General features: G+C 42.4%; 1 protein-coding gene across 1 annotated transcript in view; it reads left to right on the top strand.

The window, feature by feature from the left end:
* Positions 1–12,390, top strand: part of LOC120064752 (SLIT-ROBO Rho GTPase-activating protein 3) — a 105,514-nt gene that overhangs the window by 21,642 nt on the left and 71,482 nt on the right. Inside the window, exon 2 of the mRNA XM_039015367.1 lies at positions 9,740–9,935. Coding sequence (XP_038871295.1) covers positions 9,740–9,935 — 196 coding nt within the window. The remainder of the gene's footprint in view (positions 1–9,739; positions 9,936–12,390) is intronic.

Raw genomic sequence — 12,390 nt, 5'->3', positions numbered from 1 at the left:
GTCTGGTGAGGACTTGCATGGCCATAGCCAGATAGCATACAGTAGGCCAACTCCTATTCTGTTCTTACGAAATACATTTTCATCATATCATAATGTTTCTTTAGACCTGTCTAAAATAAATAATTGATTTATTGTGATGGTGCATATTCAATTGATTTATTCGACTGTAGATGTTCGAAAGGCGCGCATCAGTGGTTTGTATGGAGGTGTATGTGTGGGGCCTGGAAATGCTAAACGTGTTTATCTTAATTAACGGTCAATTACTGTGAGACTGGCAGTCTTTTGCATGACAATAACAGGCTGACAACATTTTATGACCGCCACAGCCCTAGGTGAAACTAACCATGTTTACAGCTGCATCTTGTGAGAGTGTGGCATGGGGATGATTCTTTCTTTCTTTCTTTCTTTCTTTCTTTCTTTCTTTCTTTCTCTGTCTGTCTGTCTGTCTGTCTGTCTGTCTGTCTGTCTGTCTGTCTGTCTGTCTGTCTGTCTGTCTGTCTGTCTGTCTCTGTCTGTCTGTCTGTCTCTGTCTGTCTGTCTCTGTCTGTCTGTCTGTCTCTGTCTGTCTCTGTCTGTCTCTGTCTGTCTGTCTGTCTCTGTCTGTCTGTCTCTGTCTGTCTCTGTCTGTCTCTGTCTGTCTCTGTCTGTCTGTCTGTCTCTGTCTGTCTGTCTCTGTCTGTCTCTGTCTGTCTGTCTCTGTCTGTCTGTCTCTGTCTGTCTCTGTCTGTCTGTCTCTGTCTGTCTGTCTGTGTCTGTCTGTGTCTGTCTGTGTCTGTCTGTCTGTCTGTGTCTGTATGTCTGTGTCTGTCTGTCTGTCTGTCTGTGTGTCTGTCTGTCTCTGTCTGTCTCTGTCTGTCTGTCTCTGTCTGTCTCTGTCTGTCTGTCTCTGTCTGTCTCTGTCTGTCTCTGTCTGTCTGTCTCTGTCTGTCTGTCTCTGTCTGTCTGTCTCTGTCTGTCTCTGTCTGTCTGTCTCTGTCTGTCTGTCTCTGTCTGTCTCTGTCTGTCTGTCTCTGTCTGTCTCTGTCTGTCTGTCTCTGTCTGTCTGTCTGTGTCTGTCTGTGTCTGTCTGTCTGTCTGTGTCTGTATGTCTGTGTCTGTCTGTCTGTCTGTCTGTGTGTCTGTGTGTCTGTCTGTGTGTCTGTAAGTGGCCTGTGTGAGAGGAAATGACCAGGGCTATCAGGCTAATGCAGTCTGCTCCACTGCACACTGTCTGCACACTGTCTGCACAGGCTGGCTCACACCGTGCCTCTCTCCCCATTCCACAGCCAAGCCACCCTGAGGATGCTCTGTAGAACACACACTCCAGGACACACCAGTTTGTGTGTTGACATTTCCTCTCATTTGTGCACTGTTCCTCACCACAACGTTTTTCCTCAGACGCTCTATATTTTAACCCCCCTACCCCTCACCCCTTTCCAGACCTGCTCAGGTCCCTGGTGGTAATGAAGTGACATTAATGCAGCCGCAGGAGGTTAATCAATTCTGTTTCAACTTAATTGCCTTGAGAAGTCGTTATATAACCTTCCAAAATGGCAGCCGTACACAAAACTACTGCATTGGTGCTTCAGCAATGTCCTGGAACAATTTCTAGGAAGCACAGGTTGAGCTTAACGACCGTAGGGTAATGACGTACCCTCTGATGTCTGTGATGTCTATATTACTGGTTTAAAGATAGTCTCTAGTGTGGATGTACAATCTGTCTATCAGAAGCCAGGATTATTGCATTTGTGAATGCTATTTTCATTAACCTTCAATAAAGCCTTGGTTGAAATTCCTGAACAATATGGTGCTTGTGCTGCGTTTCCATGCTGCAGCTGTGGGCCCTTTTCTTGATTTTCGGTAGGAAATCACAGAGGAAGATAAAAACATCTCAGATTAAGTGAGATTTATGACTTGAGGGAGCTACAACATGGAGTTGTAGAGCAGGTCCTCTCTCTAACCTGGGCCTGGCCTGGTCTGGTCTGACTGTTTCATTTCACTCTCTCTTTCCCCCGGCCCTCTGCTCTCTGGCCGGCTGCAGTCATGCTCAGCACATATTACTACAACGCCCTGCAGCTACCATTATGGGATTTTTTTCTGTGGCGAGGTCAAAGTTCAGGGATCTCCTACATCCTGGTATTGTTCTCTGAGGTCATTCTGCTCTCTGGTGAGACAGACAGACATAGTCCACTGACTTTTTAATTCCTGTCCTGCCCTGGGACTTTGTAGTGGTTTTATTGAGCAGGTGCCTTGCGGTGGTGGTGGCAGTGGGGGTTTAGGCTAGGTGGTGATAATGTTGATGTATCATCCCATGGTCAGGGTTGAAGTGGTCCATCCTTATTAAGGATCGGGGTAATCGAGTACTGAACGGACGTCAAAAATCTGTCTTTAACCAGAGATCACATTTTATACAAATACTGTAAAACTAGACATCGTTAATGTGCTTTAACTGTAGTGTTCCATTTGTACATGTGCATTTGTGGGACACAACAAAAAAGAAACCAAGCCTAGCATCACACAGTTCTGCTCCCTAAATGTCCTTTCCCTTTCATGTCTCACTCACTCAATTGCATTACGACCTCTCCTTCTACACATGCGTGCTGTGTGCTCCTAAAGAAATCGTATTTAACTGATGAGATACACAAGCTACATTCCTTGCCAAATGCCAACATTTTTATCACAAATTCAAAATGGACTGGTTAACTGAAGTATGGAAATATGTGTTCCGACAATGAGATGCAGTTCTGGAATCATTTTTGCTTCGGCTACTTTGCGGTTATCACTAGTTACGACAGCCACAAAGTCAACATTGGCTATACATTAGTTTGATAAAGACAGAGCGTATTTTCATCAGAATCACTAAGCCTAGGCCTAACAGATGTCCTGGCCATAATTCATCCACATGCAGTGTTCAATTTAGAATTGTTAATCCATTCCAAGGACACGGCATAATAAACTCAATCGAACGTCTGTATATCGAAAAGAAGACAGATTTTGGTTTGTAACCTTGAAAAATGTCTTTCAACTTGCCAAATTCAGCTCTGTTTCATATGATCACTCTTTAAGAATAACTGTTCCAGGGCCTCCTGAGTGGTGCAGTGGTCTAAGGCACTGCATTGCAGTGCTAGCTGTGCCACTAGAGATTCTGGTTCGAGTCCAGGCTCTGTCGCAGCCGGCTGTGACCGGGAGACCCATGGGGCGGTGCACAATTGGCCCAGCGTCGTCTGGGTTAGGGGAGGGTTTGACCGGCAGGGATGTTCTTGTCCCATCGCGCTCTAGCAATTCCTGTGGTGGGCTTGGCACAATGCACGCTGACACGATCGCCAGGTGAAAGGTGTTTCCTAAGACACATTGGTGTGGCTGGCTTCTGGGTTAAGTGGGCATTGTGTCAAGAAGCAGTGCGGACACAAGGCTCTTGACCTTCGCGTCTCCCAAGTCCCTACGGGAGTTGCAGCGATGAGACAAAACTGTTACTACCAATTGGATACCACGAAAAAGGGGTAAAAAGTATTTAAAAAATGTAAAAGAAGAATAACTGGTCCAGACGCGAGATGCGAATGACTTCAAACTAAAATAGGTGGGGTGGGGAATTAAGAGTGTCTTGTCTGCTAAATGAACAAAACAAGGCTATGCCATTGCACAGGCATCTGCAAGCAAGCGCCACACTGCTGAGCTTACTACCTTTTTGAAGATTGTGTTCCACGATATAACATAACCAGTATTGATATTACAGTTTCAATAAATTCATATTTTTTTTATTGCTTTTGATATTAGGATTCATTATCTGTAAAGGTTATGATAAATTAGGCATTGTTGCTCACTGTTGGCATGTAGACAAATGTGCACTTTTTTCCTAAAAATAGTTTCATTTTTTCTAAAAATAGCTTTCTTTTTTCATTTCATTCCAGTATAAATTAAGCAAGGGATTTCAGAAAACTTAGTCCTCAAGAGGCAATTCATTTAGCAGCAGTCAAAAGTACATACAGACAAATTCACATATTAAAATGGAAAAACACAACAACAACATTTACAGAATAATTACAAACAAGTCGGCAGGATAAGTGGCAAGTCTTAAAATGTCTGAATTTGGCTGGGCCGGCATTTGCATGACAAAGTGCAAGTGCTTAAAGTTCAAATAAGTCCAACATCTTGTTCATTGACTGTGGTTTAGACATTCCTGCCAAACTAAATATATGATTATTGGAGATTTGACATTGGTTAAGATATGGGCATGAGACAGCAGAGCCAAGCTGAGGTCCATGAAATCTTATCTGCTTCCTAGTGAGCTTGTGGGAGGTCATCTACAATATAAACTGAAGGACATGTTTTATATTAGTAAGAGTTTACCGGCATGCAAATTGCACCTCAGTACAGTATTTCAAGCATACCTTCAGAGAAGCATTCATACTATACTAGGTTAGGGCGGTGTCCATATTTTCATACCGTCATACCTTCTTGCTTTTGTGCTGTTGTCTGTGCCCAATAATGTTTGTAACATGTTTTGTGCTGCTAACATGTTGTGCTGCTGCCATGTTGTTGTCATGTGGTGTTGCTACCATGCTGTGTTGTCATGTGTTGCTGCCATGCCATGTTGTTGTTTTAGGTCTCACTTTATGTAGTGTTGTGGTGTCTCTCTTGTCGTGATGTGTGTTTTGTCCTATATACACTACCGTTCAAAAGTTTGGGGTCACTTAGAAATGTTCTTGTTTTTGAAAGAAAAGCAAATTTTTTGTCCATTAAAATAACATCAAATTCATCAGAAATACAGTGTAGACATTGTTAATGTTGTAAATAACTATTGTAGCTGGAAACGGAAGGTTTTTGATGGAATATCTACATATGCGTACAGAGGCCCATTATCAGCAACCATCACTCCTGTTTTCCAATGGCATGTTGTGTTAGCTAATCCAAGTTGATCATTTTAAAAGGCTAATTGATCATTAGAAACCCTCCTGTGATTATGTTAGCACAGCTGAAAAGTGTTGTGCTGATTAAAGAAGCAATAAAACTGGCCTTCTTTAGACTAGTTGAGTATCTGGAGCATCAGCATTTGTGGATTCGATTACAGGCTCAAAATGGCCACAAACAAATACCTTTCTTCTGAAACTCGTCAGTCTATTCTTGTTCGGAGAAATGAAGCCTATTCCATGCGAGAAATTGCCAAGAATATGAAGATCTCGTACAACGCTGTGTATTCCCAATAAAAAATATAAAACATTATTTTTAACAGTATTGAAAATCATACCGTCGGTATTTCGAAATACCCCGGTATACGGTAAAAGTGGTATATCGCCCAAGCCTGTACTGTACTGTACAGAGTGCATTCTCTATTGCAGACTTATTCACTGTACACACAAGTTACAGCGACACAGACCTACAGTTTCATCAATACAGAGAAGGCTGTTCAGGGATAAACAAGTGCTTGTGGATTGTTGCCTCTCCACAAAGGCCCATCTGTCTGCATGCTTAACTGCATAATGAATGAAGCCTGTGACTCCAATAACTTTCAGGGAGAGACAGTAATACTGCCTCATCACTTTGGCTTGCCAGAAAAGTCACGTTATTTTAAAGTGCAGTAGTAACTGGATTGGATTGGTACAATCATTTGCCATCGATTTATGCTGTGGAGACGCACGATAGTTGATGATCAACTCAAAGATTGCAGCAAATGTGCAGAGCTAAAAAATAAAGTGGTATTCTTGACACTGTTTGTTTGAAAAAAACATTTACTAGAGTACTGATTGCTGAACTTGAATGTATAATGTGGCCTGCATCCGGCACTGATGATCTTACTGTTAGGTATTTGTGCTGAATTGGAATTTTTGCTCAGGTATCAAACTCAGACAGTGTATGGTAGTGAACCCCCAGATGAAGTGGTGTAAATAGACAAAAGGGCTACTCTGTTGTAGGATAAATGTTGTTCAGTAAGTAGCTTCTCTCCCTCATATGTAATTGTGGTAGAATTGCCTCATCAAGCTATTTCTGTCTCAGCCCTATCTCCACAAATGGAAACACGTGTAGAGAAGAAATGCAGTGCGCTTGCCGTGTGTAATTGCTGCATTGCCTAATCAAACAACAGTGGCAAAGCCAATAAAATTGTACCCTTCAATTAAAGGTTGTTCTTATGGCCTACATCTAATTAGTAGAGCGCTTGTTCATTTTGGGGACTTGAATTACCTCCATCTCCCCTTGAATTACCGCTGTCTTCCCTCCCCCTATCCCCAACACTGGGTGTAGTCCGTGTTTATTATCCATACAAACGATTGAACAAGTCAACCAAAAACACTGTTTGAAATTCAAATTTTAATTTCAAATAGGGTGCTCACAGACTCAAACAAGCTCCTTTTTTTCTAATAACTTGATTGCTTTCAGAATTGGGCCATAGCCAATAATAAAGCAGTTTACATTTGATCTCATGGATTCCTTTTCATTCCATAAACCATTGATGCTTACACATATTCCAGAATGTTTCATTTTTGATTCTGTTAAAAGGTCCATTTTGAAAAGGTTTCTTTGAACTGATGTCATGCTGGCTACAATACTTGTTTTGGTACTGTTCAAAAGGGCAAAGCATCGTCTGTAACTGCCGGCCTAAATTCACAGCATTCCTCCTCTTCACAGATTGAAAAGAACCACTGAGGGTACAGACACTTTAAATAAACCACAGCGGAGGTGCAAAACGAGGAATCGGGAATACACGGGAATAATTGTGCAATTGCTCATGGTTTCTAAGAGGCGAGGACACACTTCTGGCATGTGTGACCAAATTTTTTTTCAATCGTCTGTCAAATCCACCGCTGCAGCTGCTGGTTCACAGTCCTCTGTTTTTCATGAGAGCGTTTTAAAAAGTGCTCCCTGCCATTCATGCGAATCGGTGTCAGCTTTTTCTGGGGCGTTTCTCCCGGCTCTGCTTGTTTTGCCACTGGATAGCCTACGTGCTGAGAGGGAAAACAAGAGAACGATAGAAAATAATGGAAAGAAAGGAGGAAAAACTGTCTGTCACGTTCGCTGGAATAATTATCGGACCAAGGCGCAGCGGATGTTGAGTTCCACATAATTTATTAGAAAGTGCACAAAACAAAACAAAAAAGAACGAAACAAACAACGAACCGTGACTACAGAGGTGCTACGTGCACTAACTCAAAACAATATCCCATAAAACACAGGTGGAAAAAATGCTACTTAAATATGATCCCCAATTAGAGACAACGATAGCCAGCTGCCTCTAATTGGGAATCATACCAAAAACCAACATAGAAAAACTAAACTAGAACCCCACATAGAAAATAATAACTAGAAAACCCCCCAGTCACTCCCTGACCTACTCCACCATAGAAAATAAGGACTCTATGGTCAGGACGTGACCCTGTCATTTGGTCTGGGAAAGGCTCACAGTCACTGGAAGTATGGATTGGAATGTTTATGTTGTAGTAGCATCTCCAGGGATGGTACTAGTTATAGGAGACCTCTATGAAGGCCCTTGCAGGCTGAAGTCACAGAAACTAGGAGGGAGAGGGAGGGAGGGAGGCACCTGGGTAAAGGGAAGAGCTGGGACAATGGTTAACCACAGATTGTCATCCCATATTTCTGTTCTTTAAGCTTACAGTCAACCTTGGCCCAGGAATCCCCCCCCCCCCCCCCCCAAAAAAAAGAACGCTGTCCTCTTTAATGCTGCCATATAAAGAGCCTTTAATACATACCGTATGACACATGAAAAGCTTTGATCCCACATGCTGAATACAGGATATGAGGTCAAGGCTTTCTCTTTCTGTTGGCTAGTGATACCACCTTTCAATCCGGTAGCTAGTTAGTATTACTTTGCTTTCATAGAATATTTCCCTTTTATTCCATTTGTTTACTGTCACTCTTTTATTCAGATCAGAAAGAGGAATCTCAGGTTTGCTGGTTTGTTCTGTTAAATAGGTCAGTCTTTGTTCTTTTGTCGAGGCAGAGTTGGATCTCAATGAGAACACTACAAAGCCAATGAAGACTCAGGTTTCTCTCCTGGGTACAGACCAGCATCAAGGATCTACAGTGAGACTGCTAGTGTCAGGTTCCCCTCATAGATGCTGGTTGCTTCTGATACAGGATTTAGTCCAAGCGAGGGTTTGATGCACCTACTCATTGACAGCAGTTTGATTATAGGTCCACTGCTGTAGGAATTCCTGAAGCCAGTTCTCACACAACTCATCTTAGTTCAGCTCAGCTCTGGAGCCATTACACTACATTACATTCAGCAGGCGGTCGGGTCTCATCTTCCTAAAGAGATGTTCAATAGCCCAGGGTGGAACTAGGGTTAACACAGTCTGTTTGAAAACAGAAAAGACTACTACACTACAACTCAGGGACCAACAACATTAAGCTTACAGCTCTTTCAGACATGTGTGGTGCTGATTGACAGCTTTGCCTGAGGGTTGTTAGAGAGAGAAACACTTTGTTAACACAGTGAGCTGCTTGGAAATATGTGACCAGACATTTCATGGTTGTTAGGTGTACAAGGTGAAAACCGTTATTTTTCAGCCAACTTTTGGTATTTTATTAGGATCCCCATTAGCTGTTGCGAAAGCAGCAGCTACTCTTCCTGGGGTCCACACAAAACATGAAACATGACATAATACAGAACATTAATAGACAGAACAGCTCAAGGACAGAACTAAAAAAACAGCACACATAACCTACATATCAATACATAGACACAAAATATCTAGGTCAAATAGCGGAGAATAACGGCGTTGTGCCGTGACATGTTGCTTTATCAGTTTTTTGTAACCAGGTTTCCGTAACCAGGTTTCCTTACTGTCTAAGGTAAAACACACTATTTCAAATAAAATCAAAGTTTATTTGTCACATACACAGGATACAGAAGGTGTAAACGGTACAGTGAAATGGTTACTTGCATATTTACAAAGTAGCAATATCAAAAATATACTACATGACCAAAAGTATGTGGACACCTGCTCGTCAAACATCTCATTCCAAAATCATGGGCATTAATATGGAGTTGGTCCACCCTTTGCTGCTATTACAGCCTCCACTCTTCTGGGAAGGCTTTCCACTAGATGTTGGAACATTGCTGCGGAGACTTGCTTCCATTCAGTCACAAGAGTATTAGTGAGGTCGCGAAATTACTTTGGCTTCCCTCCAGGCCTGAGGGCAAACACCTTCTTCTAGTCTCAGATTAAATACATGACAGATAAGTGTGGGCATAGAGTCAGATACCATCCTCAGTAGCTTTCCATCTAAGTTGTCAATGCCAGGAGGTTTGTCATTATTGATCGATAACAATCATTTCTCCACCTCTCCCACACTAACTTTACAAAATATTCACTTAAAAGCTATTGGCAGCAATTTGAGGGAAAACATGCCCGGTTTAAAAAATAAGAAACTGTGAGTGTTAATGAGATTTCCCTGCCATCCGTAACCTATTTCACAGTTGGAAAATAATCCTTGGCACAAATATCATAACAGAATTATTATAAACCCATAATAAGATAAAGTATTAAATGTCTCTTTTGCACTTTTTTTTTATCCCTTTTGAATAAATCCACAGAATGATTTGGGGTGGTGTAAAACAGCAAATACATTAACTCTTCTCAGATATATGGATTCAGAGACGTTTGTGGAGCATGTGTCAACAAAGATAGAAAACATAGAGAAGGAAGGGTTGATTGAATCCCTCCCCATACCTTGATCTGTTGGAGATGATGACCCTGTTATGACTGACTCTTGCCAACTTTCTGTTTTGTGTTTTGATACACAGAGATCCGTAACCAGCTGGTGGAGCAGTTCAAATGCCTGGAGCAGCAGTCCGAGTCTCGTATCCAGCTGCTGCAGGACCTGCAGGACTTCTTCCGCCGCAAGGCTGAGATCCAGCTGGAGTACTCCCGCAGCCTGGAGAAACTGGCCGAGCGATTCTCTAACAAGATCCGCAGCTCCAGAGAACACCACCAGTTCAAGTGAGTTTCCCTCCCTGCAGAGATGAGACGACGACATGGCTAGAGACCACCTAGCTTCAAACTGAGACAAATATTTAAACTGTATCTGAGGCAGCGAGGGAGAGAGTGTGTGTGTGCGAGCGTGTGTTTATGGGTCTACTTGCCTTGCAAACACCTGTCTACTCTATGTTTGTGTGTGTGCTTGGGTGGGCAGAATTTATTTTTGAATTGCCTGAGAGCGTGTGAACTTATTGAGTACACATGAAGTTACCCTGAACAAAAATATAAACGCAACATGCAACAATTTAATTTCATGTAAGGAAATCTGTCAATTAAAATACATTCATTAGGCCCTTATCTATGGATTTCACTTGACTGGGAATACAGATATGCATCTGTTGGTCACAGATACCTTTAAAAAAAGTAGGAGCATGGATCAGAAAACCAGTCAGTATCTTGTGTGACAACCATTTGCCTCATGCAGCGCAATACATCTCCTTCGCATTGAGTTGATCAGGCTGTTGATTGTGGCTTGTGGAATGTTGTCCCACTCCTCTTCAATGGCTGTGTGAAGTTGCTGGATATTGGAGGGAACTGGAACATGCTGTCGTACACGTCGACCCAGAGCATCCCAAACATGCTCAATGGGTGACATGCACTGGAGGTTGGTGGCACCTTAATTGGGGAGGACGGGCTTGTGGTAATGTCTGGAGCGGAATAGTTGAATGGTATCAAATACATCAAACACATGGTTTGATGCCATTCCATTTACTCCGTTCCAGACATTATTATGAGCCGTCTTCCCCTCAGCAGCCTCCACTGGTGACATTTCTGGTCAGTGTGCAGGCCATGGAAGAACTGGGACATTTTCAGCTTCCAGGAATTGTGTACAGATCCTTTCAACGTGGGGCAGAGCATTATCATGCTGAAACATGATGTGGCGGCAGGGTAGCCGAGTGGTTAGAGCATTGGGCTAGTAACCAAAAGGTTGCAAGTTTGAATCCCCAAGCTGACAAGGTACAAATCTGTCATTCTGCCCCTGTACAAGGCAGTTAACCCACTGTTCCTAGGCCGTCATTGAAAATAAGAATTTGTTCTTAACTGACTGGCCTAGTTAAATAAAAGGTAAAAAAGAAATGATGAATGGCAAGTCAATGGGCCTCAGGATCTTGTCATTAAAATAGCCATCGATGAAATGCGATAGTGTTCATTTTCCGTAGCTCATGCCTGCCCATACCATAACGCCACCGCCGCCATGGGGCACTCTGTTCACAACGTTAACATCAGCAAACTGCTCGCCATATGCCCGGTACAGTTGAAACTGGGATTCATCTGTGAAGAGCACACTTCTCCAGCATGCCAGTGGCCATCGAAAGTGAGCATTTTCCCACTGAAGTCGGTTACGACGCTGAACTGCAGTCAGGTCAAGACCCTGGTGAGGATGACGAGCACGCAGATGAGCTTCCATGAGACGGTTTCTGCCAGTTTGTGCAGTAATTCTATAGTTTCATCAGCTGTCCGTGTGGCTTGTCTCAGACGATCCTACAGGTGAAGAAGTCGGATGTGGAGGTCCTAGACTGGCGTGGTTCCACATGGTCTGTGGTGTGTTAGGTCAGTTGGACGTACTGCCAAATTCTCTAAAATTACATTGGAGGCGGCTTATGGTAGAGAAATGAGCATTAAATTATCTGCCAACAGCTCTGGTGGACATTCCTGCAGTCAGCATTCCAATTGCACGCTCCCTCAAAACTTGAGACATCTGTGTTGTGTGACAAAACTATACAATTTAGAGTGGCCTTTTATTTTCTCCAGCACAAGGTGCACCTGTGTAATGATCGTGCTATTTAATCAGCTTCTTGATATGCCACACCTGTCAGGTGGATGGATTATCTTGTCAAAGGAGAAATGATCACTAACAGGGATGTAAACAAATTTGTGCACAACATTTTTGAGAAATATGCTTATTTAAAAAATATATATATATATTCTTTTAGGGGTAGATCAGCTTTAATATTGCAGATAGATTATGGATTCCATCAATATTATTGTCTGCATCATTTCCAATCCCCCATATATGGGGTAAAGATATACAGTACAAGTCAAAAGTTTGGACACACCTACTCATTCCAGGGTTTTTCATATTTTTTTTACTTTTACTGCATCAGATGACCTGGCCTCCACAATTTCCCGACCTCAACCCAATTGAGATGGATTGGGATGAGTTGGACAGCAGAGTGAAGGAAAAGCAGCCAACAAGTGCTCAGCATATGTGGGAACTCCTTCAAGATTGTTGTAAAAGCATTCCAGGTGAAGCTGGTTGAGAGAATACCAAGAGTGTGCAAAGCTGTCATCAAGGAAAAGGGTGGCTACTTTGAAGAATCTCAAATATAAAAAATATTTTGATTTGTTTAACACTTTTTCGGTTACTACATGATTCCATATGTGTTATTTTATAGTTTTGATGTCTTCACTATTA

Source organism: Salvelinus namaycush, chromosome 20, assembly GCF_016432855.1.
Source record: "Salvelinus namaycush isolate Seneca chromosome 20, SaNama_1.0, whole genome shotgun sequence".
NCBI lineage: Eukaryota > Metazoa > Chordata > Actinopteri > Salmoniformes > Salmonidae > Salvelinus > Salvelinus namaycush.
Note: the sequence above shows the minus strand (reverse complement) of the source record. Positions and strands in the feature narration are given on the sequence as shown.